Consider the following 17,745-nt stretch of genomic DNA (forward strand, 5'->3'; position numbering starts at 1 on the left):
CATGTTGTACTATCGTTTTTTTATTTTGGTTTAACCAATAAGAATAGAATTTGGTCGGCTAAATTCCAAATTGCCAGTCCGACCTCATTCGTTCGGTATCCAAGTAGATACCCAACAGGGTGCACCACGAGAATGTGAGGAATGGACATTAGGTCAGAAGCCCTGGTCGGTTCTCCACATTCCTAAAAAGGCTATGTGGAGGTCTCCTCTCAGTTATACAGCTTTGACCCTTAAGCACCCCTAAACAAAAGTCATGGGAGGACTTTGGCAAGAACATAGAAAATAAATATCAAGATGGTGGCAAAATATTTTGGAGGTTGTTGAAGCAGCTTAGAAATAGAGTAAAGAGTGCTGTAAAAGGAGTTAGAGATGATAAAGGTGACATGAAAATGGGAGAAAAAGATATCCTTTAAGTATGGAGTAACTACTTCGAAAAATTGCTAAATGAAGCAAACAGTGATAGCACACAGTCAGGAATACATATCCATACTTGAAGTAGAAAAAGCCATCAAAGGCTTGAAATGTGGAAAGGCAGCAGGAGTAGATGATATTCGACCAGAAATGCTGACGAATGGTCTTATAAAAGACTTACTTTAAATGGGTGAGAAGTCCTGCTTGCTTGACTCGAAGCCTGGACGAAAGGATGCGAGTGCCCAGTGAGCCACTTTTGGTAAGCAGAACTGGCGCTGTGGGATGAACCACAGTTCAAAAGGCCTGGACTGAGGAACATAAAATTCCCGATGATTGGAGTAAAGCTCACATAGCACCCATATATAAAAAGGGAAATAAAACTGAATGTGAGAATTACAGAGGTATTTCTCTACTGAGTGTTTCTGGTAAGATATATGCAAGTATACTTGAGAAACGGTTGAGAAGAATTGTGAAAGAAAAGCTTGGCGAAGAACAAACTGAAATTCAACCAGAAATTCAGGCCAAATAGAGGCTGTCAGGATCAGATCTCCACATTTTGACAAATAGTTGAGAAAGTATGTGAATATAACAAAGATCCGTATTTAAGTTTTGTCGATCTGGAAAAGGTGCCAAGAGAGAAGCTATTCAATACTTTACTGTAATATGGTGTCAATGAGGCATTACTTAGTCTTTATTTGAGTTGTAAATCAGCAGTTAGAATTGTATGAAATACAGGAAGATGGTTTAATTTTAAATCTGGTGTGAGACAAGGATATACATTATCCTCTCTGTTATTCATTATCTATATGGATCACATTATGAAGGAAAGTGGTATTAAAAATGATATCAGAATTGGAGATGTTAATGTCAGCTCTTTGCTTTATGCGGACGATGTTATACTTCTAAATAAATCCGCCACAAGTCTGCAAGATTACCTGACTAAATTGAACAACTGTTTAAATAGATATGGCATGAAGGTCAGCAATAAAAAGACAAAGATAATGAAAATAGGTAGAATCGGTCAACTGCGTTGTGAACAGAGAACCTGTGGAACAAGTAAAACATTTCAGCTACTATTTTTAGCGAAGATGGTAAATTAAATATGGAAATAGATAACAGAATCATCAAAGCTGGTATGATAGGAAGTCAATTGAATAAATTCATATGGAATAAGAGAGAAATTAGTCAGAACACTAAATTAGCTGTATACAAGACAGTGTTCAAACCAATTTTAAAATATGGATCTGAGTGCTGGGTCAGAAGTAAAACACTTGACCAAAGACTAGAAACCGCAGATATGTGAGTCCTGAGGAAGATTAGAGGCGTGAACAGATGGCATCAATGGGAATTTCATATAAAAAGAGGATATTAGGAAAGAACTTGACATCGTCAGCATCCAGGAATGTGTTAGCAGAGCTAATCTCAGGTAGTATGGTCACTTAAACAGAATGGGCGAGGAAAAATTAGCAAAACAAGTGTTCTCTGCCAGGTTGGCAGGAAAACGATCCAGAGAAAGACCAAGATATAGGTGGATTGATACGGTACAAAGTGACTTAGACGATAGAAATATAAGGTCTGATAATGTTGGAGTCTTGACAAGTAACAGACTGATTAGTAATGATGTAAATTTTTCATGTAGTACTATCATATCCTGTACACTCCTTGAGGGTACCTGTCAGGAATTTGATGATGATGATGATGATGAAATTATATATTTGGCTTAATCTGTTATCCAGGTGTAAGCAAACAAAGTTTGCACACCCTAATTCCAAGCATTATCATTCACAACTCCAGCTTTCGGCAGACCATTTTGCTATCCTTCCTTACATCATTAACATTTGTCAATTCATTTTCCTGATTTCCATATGACTTGCATTTCTTGACCTAGTACACAACACATTTACGACAAATTCTCTTGCTATTCACATTATGTACCACAACCCATTCACTCTTGGTAATGCATATATATATATAAAAAACATACACTACATCGTACTAGATCCCTCATGCTACGGATGCCATTTTCCTTACATGCATTGGTACACACTCAACTTTACCATCTAAACTAAAATATAACTAAAAATAATTTGTAAAATTACTAATATCAACATAAATAATAGACTGATCTATAGACACATGCAACACACAGCTTTTGCTCTGCACTAGGCTAGCACCACCTCCATAGGCTGGTGCTATATCGTTGTTTTTCTATTTAATGTGTTATTCTATATTTCTCGTATTATTAACTACTCTTAAAATTCTTTCAATCCTGAATCTTGTCTTGCTTTGTTGCACCTTTTTTGTAATCTTTTGTGGCTTCTTCTTCAATCATGTGCAAAGTCTTCAAACAAGGAGAATTCTCCCTGATCTATAAATTCTGGGGTCAAGTCCTTTTCGGAATCAAGAAAATTTATTTGTTTAGCTGTGTTATCTTGATTTCTATTCAAGAGAGAACCTCTTGTCAGGGATTTGACCTACAGATTATCACGATTCCAATAAATATCAACGTTAAACAAGCCCTTAATTATTCTAAACAGCAGTCGTAACCGTTTCCCACATTTTTACTTATACAGGTTCGATATTTTTAGTAGGTGGTGCATTGGCTTGAAAAATCATATACATATTTTGGGTTAAGAAACAAAGAAATTTATTCATTCTAAAATACAATACATGTTAATCAAAACTAAGCTAAATGAAGGTCCCTAAAATCAATTATGCACAAATTAACAAACAAGATCTAGTTCACAATAGGTATCTCTCATCAGGTGATATTAACAAATCCAAACTGTCCTAAAGCCGATTATAACACAAATATGTAGACGAATGCCTTATTTCTTCCTCAATTATTGCACATACAACACATCGAATTCAAACTAACCTTAAACTAATGACATTCTTCTAACACTACCCTTCCATAACTACAAAGATCCTTGTTAGAGAAATAGGTACTAAAGTCCTAAAATCTGTCTTAACAAGTCTGATCCACAGGAAATATTACACGGTAGCTCACTCTGGCCTAAGAATTACACAAATATAATAAGAAATAAAGCTTTATGTTACCAACCAGATGAATTCATTAGGAAATACTTTCATCGTGTCTTCTTGTAGGGTTCATTCAGGTCATCTCCTTATTTATCGAGCTGTTGTTCCTTCCCTTGACATTTTTGTGACCTCAATCATGGATCACTTCTTTACCTTATATCCAAGAATTTGTATAGCTATTCGGACAAGCCAGTTATTTGACCATATTACCCGCTAAACAACTCCTGCTGGACTCCGTTGCCTCGAAGCTACGACCCATCACACGGAAAACAGCAAAACCTGAACTAGGAATGAAAAAGGCAAAAAAAAAGACTGCGAACTCACATCACTAAGACTTTTATATGCTCCGTGTCTGTTCTCTCTAATACCTCACCGATTTGCACGCCAATTAATTCTCCTTGCACACTGCACCTTCTCCTCTCACTGCGTTCCTGCGTGGGCAGCCTGCACGTCCCTTCGGTTCATATAACAACTGCCCGAGGTCATGTTGATAATCAGATTACAATAGTTTATTCTAAACTCTGACCTTCTTGTTACAATATCACCTCTACATTACTTTATTTCTTGTTAGTTATTTAAGGACCATTTACAAAATACTCACATAGAAAAATTATATGGACTATTATTACTATATGTACAAGGATTTCTAATATTATCTATTTACAAGTAATTCTCTTTAGGGAAATTTTGCATTTATGTTAAATCTGAATAAAATACCAAATTACAATTTTAGTGTTCGTTCCAGATTTAACACTGGGAACAAATATAGGATTGAAAGTAGAGATGTTATCCATTCAGTAGCTGGTTAGCATGTGGAAATTAAATTTACATTATTTTGTGAAATGTGAATATCAGACCTGAAGCAAAGCAAGAAGCTTAGCAGGAAGAAGACAATTTTGGTAAGTGGGTGTGGGTTTCATTCCTTTATGTGTCTGTGCATATATATAAAAAAGTTATTGCTGGTTTTTATTTTTTTTTATCTTACAGGTTTCTGTGGATAATATGTGGATGACTTTTTTTCATATGAAATATAAATAAAACCAGAGTATAACACTTTTATTAAAATGAAAATATTTAAGAATATTATCAAATTATGCAGATACTGTAGATCTGAAATATACCTGTTGCAATGTATCCATTTCAACTTGTAAATCTAAAAGATTTCCAATGCTCATGCTGTCACTGAGTACTGGAGCATGTTCTGCAGGAACGTATTTGTCTTCGTCTTCCAATGCCTTATGATCATCTATTTTCCATATTACATCCTACAAAAACAAGAGAAATGATTAATACAACATAATTCTCTTCTTTATTCCTCTCTTCAAAGGAAAATAAAAAAAAGATAAATTCTAAAGAATGAAAACAATAATGATAACTTCCAAGAATCATTTTGAAAGTTCAGAAATCTTTCTTGAGAGGTGACTGCAAAACAGGTCCTGTCTTCTATCTTCTACTCCTTTAGAAAGGCAATTAGACACATTTTTACACACATATGCTTCCATTTGTATCTCATGTTTTATCTCGCATCCACGTAGGTTCATCATCATAACACCTCTTAAAGAGAAAACTTTCTCCTTCAAATCATTCTTTTCCTTCGATTCGTGCTAAAGGATCCAGAAAAATCATTTCTCACATAATAAAAGCAGTGCAATGCATCTCCTTTGGTCTTTCATCAAAAAAGATATAAGAATTTTGAATTTTAAATACTGAAAAATGACTTCTGGTTCTGAAGACAAAATAACTTCATATTTGCTATAAAGTTATATTGTCATCAACACTATAACTTTCAAAAGAAAATTTTTATTATACTGCAGCACTCTATGTTTGAAATTACACAATTATTGTGAAGGAATCAAGCATCAAATAGCACTACAGGCCGATAATTTCTTAACTATAGTTAAGGTTTCCCGCAAGATTCGTATTTTAATGAGCAGTGGAATGAAACTGAAATTAGGCAAGGAAAAATCAAGTTAAACAAGATATTTAATTCTCTCACAAAATTATTCTTACATAAGAAACAAGAACTCTATTAAGATCAATACAATTAGAAAATAATTTATACATTCAATAAAGTATTAAGATTCTACTCAGCTGAGTGCATCATTTACTGCTAGAACTTATATGACTTTCACAATTCACATCCGTTAGGATTTCAACTTAGTTTCACTTTAAACAATATCAATATTCAGCAAAACATTCAAAAGATAGTTCTTTTTAGTCTCAGTGAAATATTCGTAAACTTCAATTTATCAAACACTTAACAAGCATCATCAATATTTATCAGAGGATTAAAATAGTTCTTAAAAAGCTGAGTCTTGACTTTACATATACGTAGTGAGATAACACATTCAAACACGAACTAATTCTTCAATGAAGTTTCTCACATTAGTTTCACAAGGAAATGTTTTATAATATCACTCATTCAAGCTTGACTAGCTGGCTCCAGCAACATGAAATTTGATCCAAGTTTTCCAGACACAAGTAACACTATCACACGTTAGTTATAGAATAGATATTCTTACTGGTATGATCATAATAGCTTGCACATTATGGAAAAATCTTACAACACTTCTAAGCACTCAATAATCTTCCACTATAGGCAACACAAAACTTATGGTATTCCTGAGTTCAATAACTTATTTGTTAAGATTGGAAAAATATATTTTCTTACTTGTAATAACTTATCTTATGATAAATCTCGATCATATTATTATCCTTTCACTCGGGTAAATTCCTTTACAAGATGACAGGAAACTATAAATAAATATGAGTTTGAAGTAAGATCCATTAAAATCGGAACAAGTTTCCAAATCTTTATTATGTCGTATGATCCCAGGTTAGATCACATCTCACGACCTTCCTACACTCTCTCCATTTTCCTTCTGGTTCTTTTTTCCTCTATTCCCTAATTCTTCTGCCTTTATCTGCCCAAACTTGTTTTTTCTCCACTCGTTTAGTTTACAATGAAATTCCCACGTGATCGTTGTACAGTTCCCCATGCTAAGGCACGTGCTATCTAAAAATAACTTAGTTTTCTGACAGCAACCAATCAAATCACATTAGCAGAGTCTGTTAGAATTACTTTCACTTTCAGTAACAACAAATAAAATGCATATATTACAGTTCACTTAGGTTACATTTACAAGTTATATAAAGAATTTATATAGAATAAATAAATAAAAAAAATTACAATTTTTTTTTTTAAATTTATTCTATATAAATTCTTTATATAACTTGTAAATGTATCCTAAGTGAACTGTAAAAAAACAAAAAAAAAAAATTACAATCATTATTAGGCCTGTGTAGCTCAGTGGAAGTGGCGCTTGCGTCCTCTGCGCTTGGTCGCTTGAAGTCAGACTTAAGTTCAAGTCTAGTCGCCGACTGGAGGAACTTTTTCTAAGCCTTTCTTCGACCGATTCCCGAGTTAGTCGATCTCTGGCACGGGCAAGCAGGTTTTTCCTCCCGTAAACTCAATAAAATCGGCCATGGTACCCACATTATTTCAGACAGTGACATATCTTGTTAGGGTTAGGTACCAAGAGATGGCAGCACTTGTTTGCCACCCTCTTCATCGATGGCTGCTATAATTAGTGATAGACATGGGCCAACTATCTCTGATTGGCTACTGGTGGAGATTGAACTGCCCACTCAGTCTCCAAAAGCTAGATAGGGTTAAAAGGCCTCGCCTACTCCCTATAAGGGAATAAAAGGCGTTAGCTGATTTTTTTTTTTTTTTACAATTATTATTTCAATGAAAAAGTAACAGTAAGTGTTTAAATTACAATTTACTTAGGAGCAAACTTAGCTCAGGAAATACAATTCATGTTAAATCATGAATGAAGTATTAATAATCATAAAATTCTTCATTCACAATTTAACATCATGTCTTATCTCTTGCAAAAAAATGTAAATAACATCCATCTAATGTCATTATTAGATACATAATGAAGCAGTCATGTCTTATCTCTTGTTAAAGAAAAATATCACTGTCTCTCTCTCTCTCTCTCTGACAAAACAAACATAACATCCATCTCAGCTTCTAAAAATATGCTTTCCTTTTCTACTAAAGACATTTCCTCTTACCTCTACAGTAAAACAAAACCCAGATCTGCCTATTAGAATATTTTATCTTATATATTTGGAATGTTGTGCAAAAACCTCCCTAAAAGTTCCTGATACTGTTCTTCTGAATGAGCATCTGCCATTCTTCCACATTCCTCTAGGCCTATAAAAACATGAGCAGTAGTTGGTCAGTACCCAAAACACAGTCCAACAATTACAAACCAATTTACTTCCTCTTTCCTCCAGTCTACCTCTATTTTCTAGAATAGAATTGCATATGTAGTATTTCTCAAATATTACAACCTACAGGTGACCAAAAATAGTCTTCCTCTCTAGCCTGCACTTGGTACTGATACTTAGATATACAAAACAGAGGTTTTGATAGAATTTAATCAGCTACTATGGCATTTTGATTGGATATGACTATTATGCTATACACAGTGATTTTTTGCAACAGCATTTTGCAATTTGCAAATTTTTATGTTTGCCTCAAGGAAAAAGAAGCAGCTTTATAGAAGTTTCTTTGATATGCTTGACTATGATGAAATATTATTTCATTATTATTATTATTTTCATACAATAAAAACATAGATCAAAGAATTCCCACACAAGTGACCTCATGGAGTGTAAGCACTGATTCTACAGTACAACAAGATGATGCACAAAATCAAGCACAACCCTTGCATAGTGGTTTGGTAAGAGACAGCATATAGAATAATTCTTGATATGTCATTCAAAAAATGCCTATATATTTTTAGTAATAACAAAAATTCAAAATAATTTTGATGTTGCTATATACATATTCATTAAAAATATATAGGCATTTTTTGAATGCCACATAAAGAACTGAATACAGTATTTGCACTACTCAATATATGCTAATTTCATCTTCAAACTTGGAGGGAGGGAAGGAGGGAGAAGGAGAGAGAGTAAACCATAATATTATCTGTAGTAAAGTACAAAGTCTTGGGATCTCGTGTGGTGGAAGGGCAGATAAAAAAATTGGTGTTTCTCTCGAAGAAATACATCAATTACATTATATACATGGACTTAATTGTTCTTTCAGCTCTATACTCAAAAATCAAGTCTTGTATTGACTTTTGAGTATAGAGTATTCAAGCATTATTCCAGAGAATACACAGTATTCTCTGGAATAATGCTTGAATTCTCCATAGAAGCAATTTTAAATATGAATGTCTTTTCAATGAAAGTTCTGAAGCCCTCTTACACCATCCTAATCTTAGTCAGAATGACTGCCTGAAAGTTTGGGAGATTCTCATCATATATATGTCTTATCCCCAGTTATCATTATATACCAGAGTTGTATGTACCTGAGTAGTTTACTAAACCTTTTGTTACTATCATAGATTCGGATCTGAGATATTATAGAATTAATCAATTTAAGAGGTTGAGTGAGACAAACAAAATTCAAAAATAATATCTTTATTTACAACCAATTAATATTAGGTCAATTTATTGTATTGTGTGTGTCTGTGTAAAATGTTATGTTATGCAAATTGAATTTGCATTATAAATAAAAACTTATCACCTAAAGAGAAAAGGGTCTAGAAACTTAATATCTGACTTATATATATATACACACACTTTTTTTTTTTAAAGTGCAATACCTATTACTTACAGAATAAATTGGTTCTTCTGATATTTTTAGATCCTTTTCTGTAGCAATTTCTTCATTAAAGGTGACAATTCTGTTTTCAAATGAATTAACCTGAAAGGAAACATAAATGACTGACTTTTACAGTGTATGTTATATACAAAATTGTATGTAACATACACTGTAAAAGTTCTGTCTATGAATACATATATAAATAAATAATAGAATCAGTTAATTCTATGATGGGTTGAAATCTGAAATACTCTGTGAAAAAAAGATGTAATCAAAACTTTCTTGACTAAAATTTTTAATAATCAAGGGCTGATCATTATCCAGCTCTTCAAGTTGGATAATTTGAGCCCACAGTATGTTGAGAATGTATAGCATGCTTTCTCTCCAACCAACAGGCTACAGGTTCAAATCATTCTACCATAGGCATGGGTGCTTTGTGAAGGTCTTTAAGTGGGAGATGAATTTCACTGTCCATTTTGTGACCACCACCACCACTGTGGTTACTGGAGGCTTAAAACAGTTTGAAAAAGATTTCTGTTGGTCTCTACAGCAGGATTAACCAACACTCAACTCATATGCAATACTAATAATCGGTATTTGAAAAAAAAAAAAAAAGTGCTCATCCATAATGAGTGAGAATTTTTGGATGATGAAAAAAAAAAACAGCAGAGGAGTTTCAGTTAATCATCACTTATTTTGTGATAATGGAATACACACACACACCATTTTATCTTTAGAGAGGGCTCAAGTGTGCTATAAATAAAGTAACCTAAAATAAATGCTACGGACTGTGTTAATTAGATTATTTCATATCCAACAAGAACATGTAAAATGCTGGAGAGAGTCAAGAAAGAATTATTACAATTATATATATATATATATATATATATTGTTTAACTGACAATACTATGAGGTTAGTTTTGCTCATACTCCTGAATGCTATCAATATCAAGTTCCATCCTAATATCCTTATTTTTAATATGATACAGCCACTGATGCAATCTGATCACTCTCTTATTCTTAGAACTCTTACATTCGAAGTCTCCACTCTTTGATCAAGTTTTTTTATTTTTTAACCAATTTCTAAGATCCACAAGGTAAATTTGGTTTGACTACTCTCATAAACAGCTAGTTCAATGTTTTCAGTAGTTTCTTTTTTATTCCATATAAATTTATTCAGTTCACTTCCTATCATACAGCTTTCCTAATTCTGCTATTTACATATTTCATTTGACATATTCACTAAAAATTTCATCTAAATAGATGAAATGTTTTACTTGTTCTATAGTTTTTCCCATTCAGGATGCAGTTGACGTCTTCAATGTTCCTGCCTGTTTTCATGGTCTGTCTTTTATATTGCAGATTTTCATAAAAAATTAATACAGCAGTAACTCAATTTAGTTAAGGAATCATACAAACTTCTGCTAGATTTATTTAAGAGTATAACATCATTTGCATAAAGTAAAAAACTAAATTGAATATATTAATTTTGATATCAGACCTAATGCCACTTTCCATCATAATGTGATCTATACAAATGATGAATTACAGTGGAGATAATGAGTACCTGTCTCCACCTGATTTAACATGAAACCAGCATACTTCCTGCAATTCTAACTGCTGATGTACAACTCAAATACAGACTATATATTACTTGGCCCATTTACATTCATTGTGTATAATGACCCATTTACACCAATGACCATTTCTCTCTCTCTCTCTGCTTCTTGTCATATGCATTATCCAGATCTACAAAACTCAAATACGGATCCTTGATATATTCCATGATATCTCAACTTTGTCTTCAAGTGAAAACATGATCCTGATTAAATCTTACCAGAAACACTCAGCATAAAAATTTCTCTGTAATTCTCACACTCAGTTTTATTTCTATTTTTATAGATAGGTATTGTGAGAACTACTCCAGTCACCTGGAATTCCACGCTCTGATCAGGCTTCTGAATTATGCAGTGTAGCCACTGTAAAACCTTCAGTTTTGATTATTTGCAATCAAATATCACTTTAGTTGCCTTTCCATATTTCTGGTTTATGATGGCTTTTTCTATCTCACATACTGAGATATACTCCTAATTGCATTCCTTTTTTATGATTTTGATAATTGTGTCATCATACTGTCACTGCTTGTTAGATTTAGCAATTTTTCAAAGTAATTATTCCAGACATCTAGAATATCTTTATCTTCACTTTTTGTGTTGTCTTTATCATTTGTGATTCCTTTCACAGTACTCATTCCTCTATTTTTAATATTTTGCAATAGCCTCCAGAACATGTTACCTTCCTGATATTTATTTTCTATATTCTTATAAAAATCTATCCATAACTTTTGTCTGGATTACATACTGCTTCACTGGCTTACACTTTTCTATGTATTCTCTCAGAGAACATGTTAACTTACTTCCCAGGAACTTGCACTTTGTCATAATGCCTTTCCCAGATCTACAAATTGTTACATTATCATGATTTCTCAATTATTTATCTTAAAGCCAAAATCTAATCCTAACAACCTTTTGGCCTAAGCCCAGAATGTTCTTCTCCAAGTTTTACTTCCACAATTATTCTCAGCCTTTTCTCAAGTATGCTTGCATAAATCTAACTAGAAACACTCAACATGGAAATTCCTGTATAATTATCACATTCTGATTTATTTCCCTTTTTATAGACTCCAGTCATATGGAATTTGACTTTCTGACCAGTTTTCTGAATTATGCAATGCAGCCACTATAAAACTTTTATACCTCAAAATTTGAGTATTTGTGGTCAAATATAACCTTCTCTAGCTGCCTTTCCATATTTAAGGCTTATGACGGCTTTTTCTACCTTAAATGTTGGTATAAACTCTCCGACAATGACGCATAATAGACTCCTGTTATTGTCTTGCCCTTTTCCAAATAGTCTATCATGATAATTCCTTGGGAATCCCAAAAAAAAAACAGTGGCCATCACCTTCCCAGCTGACAAAACGGTCTTCACTTTTTTCAGTGCTCTTTCACCGGGCATTGTCCATTGTTTTGACTGCTGCTTGGACTCAGGTGTGTAGTGTTGGATCCAAGTTTTGTCTACAGTTACGAATCGATGCAAAAACTCCTGCGAATTGCAATTAAACATCACCAAACACTGCTTTGAAATGTCTTTTCGCATGCATTTTTGATCAGCAGTCAACAATCATGGCACCCATCGCATACACGGGTTTTTCATGTGCAATTTTTCATGCAGGATATTATACTCCTATCCAGTTGAGATGCCTACAGTCTCAGCAATCTCATGCTCTTTCACTCGGAAGTCTTCCATAATGATACAATGGATTTTGTCAATCATTTCCTTCGTAGTAACCTCAGTTGGGCGTCCGGAGCGTGCTTCATCTTAGATGGACTTACGACTGCATTTAAACTCATTTATCCAAAAATAAATAGTCTTTAATACTGGTGCAGAGTCCCCATAAACTGCATCTAACTCAGCTTTGATCTGTATAGAGCTGTCCACTTCTTTAAATAAAAGTATTTTATCACTGCACAAAACTCGTTTTTCTCCATTTTTAAGAAAAATGCGAACATGGTAATTTTAAATGTTTGCCACACGAGAACTGCACATTGCACATGGCTAAAATTTTGCCAGAGGTCATGAAAAAGATGATACGTGCCAACACTGGTATGAATGAGCAAACCGTGTTGCTGTCTATTGGAAATTTACCAAACTTTTCAAACAACCCTCGTATAGAAATTTTGAGAAATGAGCAGAGCTAAGATCCTGCTGGATTTCTTTTCAAGACATGAACTAACACCATGTTTCAACATAAGATGTGCAAAAATGCACACATAAAGAGAAGACACAAGAAATAATAAAAGTCTCATTGACTATATTATTGTTGATAGCTATATCTTCACACCAGTTCAGGACACAAGAGTATATTGAGGATTTGAAATAGGAAGTGATCAATTTTAATCACTGCCTATTTCAAAAGTGTGCAAAAAAAGTTTTAAAAAGAAACTCAGGTAGATTCATAGATGAATTTCAGACTCAAATACACAAATATTGTTTAAGAAAAAATGAAAGCATTTGAAAACAAGAACCAAAACTTAGAGATTCACTTTCTGATCTTGAAGGAAACATTGATTAATTCACGTGGAGAGAGAGAGAGAGGTATGCAATGAGGTTGTCTGCAAGGATACAAAAATCAGAAAGCCATGGTAGACTTAGGAAATTAAAGATGCAGTCACAAAAAGGAACACATATTGAAAGTTTCTGGGAAGTAAGTCAACATATGCTCTGAGAGATTACAGAGAAAAACTTAAGCCAGTGAAGCAGTGCGTAAAAAAAACTAGACAAAAGTTATGGGAAGAGAAGACTGGTAAGAACAGAGAAAATAAATATCGGGAAGGTAGCAAAACATTCTGTAGGCTGTTCAATAAGTGTAGATATTGGGGAAAAGTGTAAAAGCATTTAGATAATAAATATAACTTGAAAAGTAAAGATATTCTAGATGTGTGGAGTAATTGCTTTGAAAAATTGCTAGAAAACATTCAAGTGAAATGCAATTGAGATTACATACCAACATTTAAGGTAGAAAAAGACAATGCACAGTCTCACACATCAGCCGTCGCAATGGCAAAATTGCATGAATTGAGGTTCGAATTGGTTCCACATCCACGGCATTCTCGGACTTGGCCCCATGTGACTTCTTGTTCCAAACTTAAAAATTTGGCTCAGTGGGAAAAAATTTTCTTCAAACGAAGATGTCATCAAGGCTGTCACAATGACTGTTTTGCACAATTTGACAAATCCTACTTTTTAGATGGGATGAAAAAATTGGAAACTCGCTGTATCAAATGTGTAGACCTCGATGGAGACTATGTTGAGAAATCAAGGTGATTTTTTCTAAAAAAATGTGTTTAATTTATTTTTTTGCCAAACTTTTCAAACCACCCTTGTATGTCTGATAATCATTTCCTACTCTGCTGTTTAGATCTCCTACGACCAACTTTCCCTTTTCCTTTTCTAAATGCCTCAAAAAAATTCCTCCCATTCTTTCTCAGATCCTTCTGTAGGACCACAAGAAAAAATAAGTCACATTGTGTAATTTCTCATTTTGATATACTCTAGCTACTTCTTTTCAGTGATTACTGTCTAAATGTAATAACATCTTATGTTTGTTACTTAGAAGCATCGTACCAGTTTTTGTTTTCTTTGTTTCAGCAACCACTATTATGTCAAATTGGTACTGTTAAATTGTGATTAATAAAGTTCTTAAGAGAATTTATTCCTTCATAATTTAACAAGCAATGACCCTATAAAAGAAAATTGCTTGCATCAAAGTGTGTAAATTATATATGTGAACAAAATTAGGATATTTTAAGCAAAGAGAAAATAATTGTGAAAATGTATAAGAAAAGATTGTTATCCCATTATATAAATAGGATACTTGAGCTAGTTGAATTGGCTGTGAAATTTCTAGGAAAAGAACGTTAATGTACAATTGAAATAGTATAAAATTTCTAAAATTTAGATAGACAACGCATGGCTAAATGACTCACATTTTGATAGCGAGAATTAGGGCTTGATCCAAGGCCAAAGCACAGGATCAAAAGACGTTGCCGCAAGCATATCGTGTGCACATGGCACACGATGAATAAGCAAAAAGAGAAGAAAACCGCCACCAAAAGACACCATGTTGAGGGCTGTCTATGCATCGGGGGGAGGAAGGAGGTTACGGAAGGTGCTGATAGGATGAGGTGATAAAAGGGTTAGGACCCCCCCCACACACAGGGCCTTTTCAGTTATTTTCTTCGGTGTGTGGACTTCGCGAGTGGAGGTACAGTTCCAGAATGGGAGGGGAATCTCTCCCCAATTCCCAGCAGAAGAGAACGGAAAGCGCCACTTATCTATAGGAAGGGTTATGTATTGCAAACCCGAGGAAAATAACATTATTCCGGAAAAGCTCAGAGTCTATGTAGAATGCTTCACATCAAAGGAGAAAATGCATGACCTACTGGAAACGAGTAGGCCTGTACATGATCAAGAAATCCCAGATACTTTCCCCAGCAAGAAGAAATCATTTCAAGGATCCAGAGACGAGTAAAGAAAGAAACAAGCGCAGGAACCCACTAAAAAACGGTATCGTGAAATTTTCTTGTTAATTAATGTGAACGAATGATATGTAATTCAAGATCTGAGGGCTTAAACAGAGATAGAATAGGACTGTAGCATATTATAAACTGTGAAAGGAAACAAGTGTAAATTTAAGAGAGTTAAACTAAGGATGTGTGTCTATAAGGAGCTTATGCATGTTAACTAGATTTTATTAGAGAGGAATTTGAAGACTTTGTGTGTGATATAGTTTGGAGCAGCACGATTGTCAATCCTATATGAGTTACGTGATTTAACGCTAACATTTGTTGATAATATTTACACAATATCTTGTAGTATCGAATTGAATTTTACCAAATTTCCATGCACCGTATAAATGTTAGTATGTTGAATAAACCTTTTGTTTCTTCTAATTCAGTTGTCTGTATGTACTATCCGATGCACCACTTGTTAAATATACGAACCTAGGCAGGAGATTTAAGTAGTCAATTTATGGTCACAATTGCAAAGTTGTTAGTCATTGAGGTATATCTGAGTATCCTCTTCTTGTTTAAGATTTCCTCTTTTAAACTAATTGTCCTAAGTGGCACAGCATTAACAAAAGAATGTCTTAGGACCTTAAGAGAAGAAGAACCTCAGAAGCTTTGTTTCATTTGGATTTTGGCTCAACCTCGAGGCAATTCCTTTATACTTAGACAGTACCATGTGACACCATATGGCGAACATAACATATAGAGCATAATTAACAAAGTAATTAATGAAAAAGGGACGCAACAGTACTTACCCATTCTTGTGTAGAGGCTTAAGTGCTGTGAGGACATTATGTTGGAGGTTGAATGGATTTTTTACAACACTCAGAAAGAATTAAATTAGAATTTAATACTCCTATATTTCGTCCTAGTCACTAGGACATCTACGGGGATTACAAAAACAATTAATGTAACATGCACACAAAAACTTACAATACTAAGCCCAACCACGTGGGTGACAATAAAGTCCTATCTAGGTGGAGCGCCCTCTAAGGGCGGTAGTAGGTGGCCTGGAATGTAAGGTGGGACCTCTGGTGATGAGTGTTTCCCAAATCTTCGGAAGCTTAATGCAACCGTATTTGTTAAGATTTGGTTGGTTTCTGAGAGCTGCTGCTGCTTCTAAGAAAAGTCTCTCTTTCTTGAATTTGCTGTGGTGGAGCATGGTGGTTTTCTTCCATGATACTCATAGTATCATGGAAGAAAACCACCATGCTCCACCACAGCAAATTCAAGAAAGAGAGACTTTTCTTAGAAGCAGCAGCAGCTCTCAGAAACCAACCAAATCTTAACAAATACGGTTGCATTAAGCTTCCGAAGATTTGGGAAACACTCATCACCAGAGGTCCCACCTTACATTCCAGGCCACCTACTACCGCCCTTAGAGGGCGCTCCACCTAGATAGGACTTTATTGTCACCCACGTGGTTGGGCTTAGTATTGTAAGTTTTTGTGTGCATGTTACATTAATTGTTTTTGTAATCCCCGTAGATGTCCTAGTGACTAGGACGAAATATAGGAGTATTAAATTCTAATTTAATTCTTTCTGAGTGTTGTAAAAAATCCATTAAACCTCCAACATAAAGTACTTACCCAATTCTCCTGTTAGTTCCATTTCTTTTCCAATGATGATTCTTATGTTGATGGCACCAATCTTGAACTCTGCTGACGATGAGTCAGAGTTTGTTCTAGTAGCTGATTTTCATCATGAAAACAGTGGGAGCCTTGTTTAATGTGGTGACGTCAGAGCTAAGCATGAAACTCTCATGTTATGCCATAATTTTGTTAAGGGACAAAGCTGGAATATACATACATATGAGGTAGTATCAAAAGGTTTCGAGACTAGCTCTGTTTACGAGAAATTACTTTATTTATCTACGTTTACAAAATAGTCCCTTTCCATATCAATACAGCGCTCCCAGAATTCTTGCCACTTCTGGAATGTGTCCTGGAAGTCTTCTTTTCAAAGCATGTCAAGCACCTTCTGCGATTAGCGCTGGATCTCCGCAATGGTGTCAAAACGGTGAACTTTGAGCTGGATCTTCATCTTCGGGAGAGGTCAAAGTCTGCTGGAGCCAAATCTGGCGAGTAAGGTGGGTGCGGAAGTGAGATCATGTTATTTCTGGCAAGAAACTCACATGTGAGAGCTCGGTGACAGGGTGCATTGTCATCATGGAGCATCCAGTTTTTCGCGTGCCATATCTGGTTGATTTCGCCAAATGTCCTCCCTCAGAAGCCTTAAAACCTGGCAGTAGAACTCGCTATTGATGGTCTGGCCCCTGAGGACGAATTCTCGATGCACAATGCCGAAAAAAGACTCGATGGGACACTGCATACTCAATGGGAGGAGTTATACTGGAGGAAGAAGGGGAGACAAGAGAGCTGAGGTTGATGATTGATAGAAACCTGAAATTTAGGGGACATACTGCAAAAGGTGGTGAAGGTAACACAGAGGATTGCTGCAAATGAGAAGGAC

At 34.7% G+C, this 17,745-nt stretch overlaps 1 protein-coding gene across 1 annotated transcript in view; it reads right to left on the reverse strand.

Moving 5' to 3' along the window:
* The window catches only part of Dab (DAB adaptor protein), a 199,625-nt gene that overhangs the window by 89,818 nt on the left and 92,062 nt on the right, over window positions 1-17,745 (reverse strand). The window contains exons 6-7 of the mRNA XM_090390499.1: window positions 9,155-9,244; window positions 4,575-4,718 (exon numbers count right to left, since the gene is read on the reverse strand). Coding sequence (XP_090246625.1) covers window positions 4,575-4,718; window positions 9,155-9,244 — 234 coding nt within the window. The remainder of the gene's footprint in view (window positions 1-4,574; window positions 4,719-9,154; window positions 9,245-17,745) is intronic.

This window comes from Typopeltis vanoorti, chromosome 3 (genome assembly GCF_054136105.1).
Source record: "Typopeltis vanoorti isolate ZY-2024b chromosome 3, IOZ_Tvanoo_1.0, whole genome shotgun sequence".
NCBI lineage: Eukaryota > Metazoa > Arthropoda > Arachnida > Uropygi > Thelyphonidae > Typopeltis > Typopeltis vanoorti.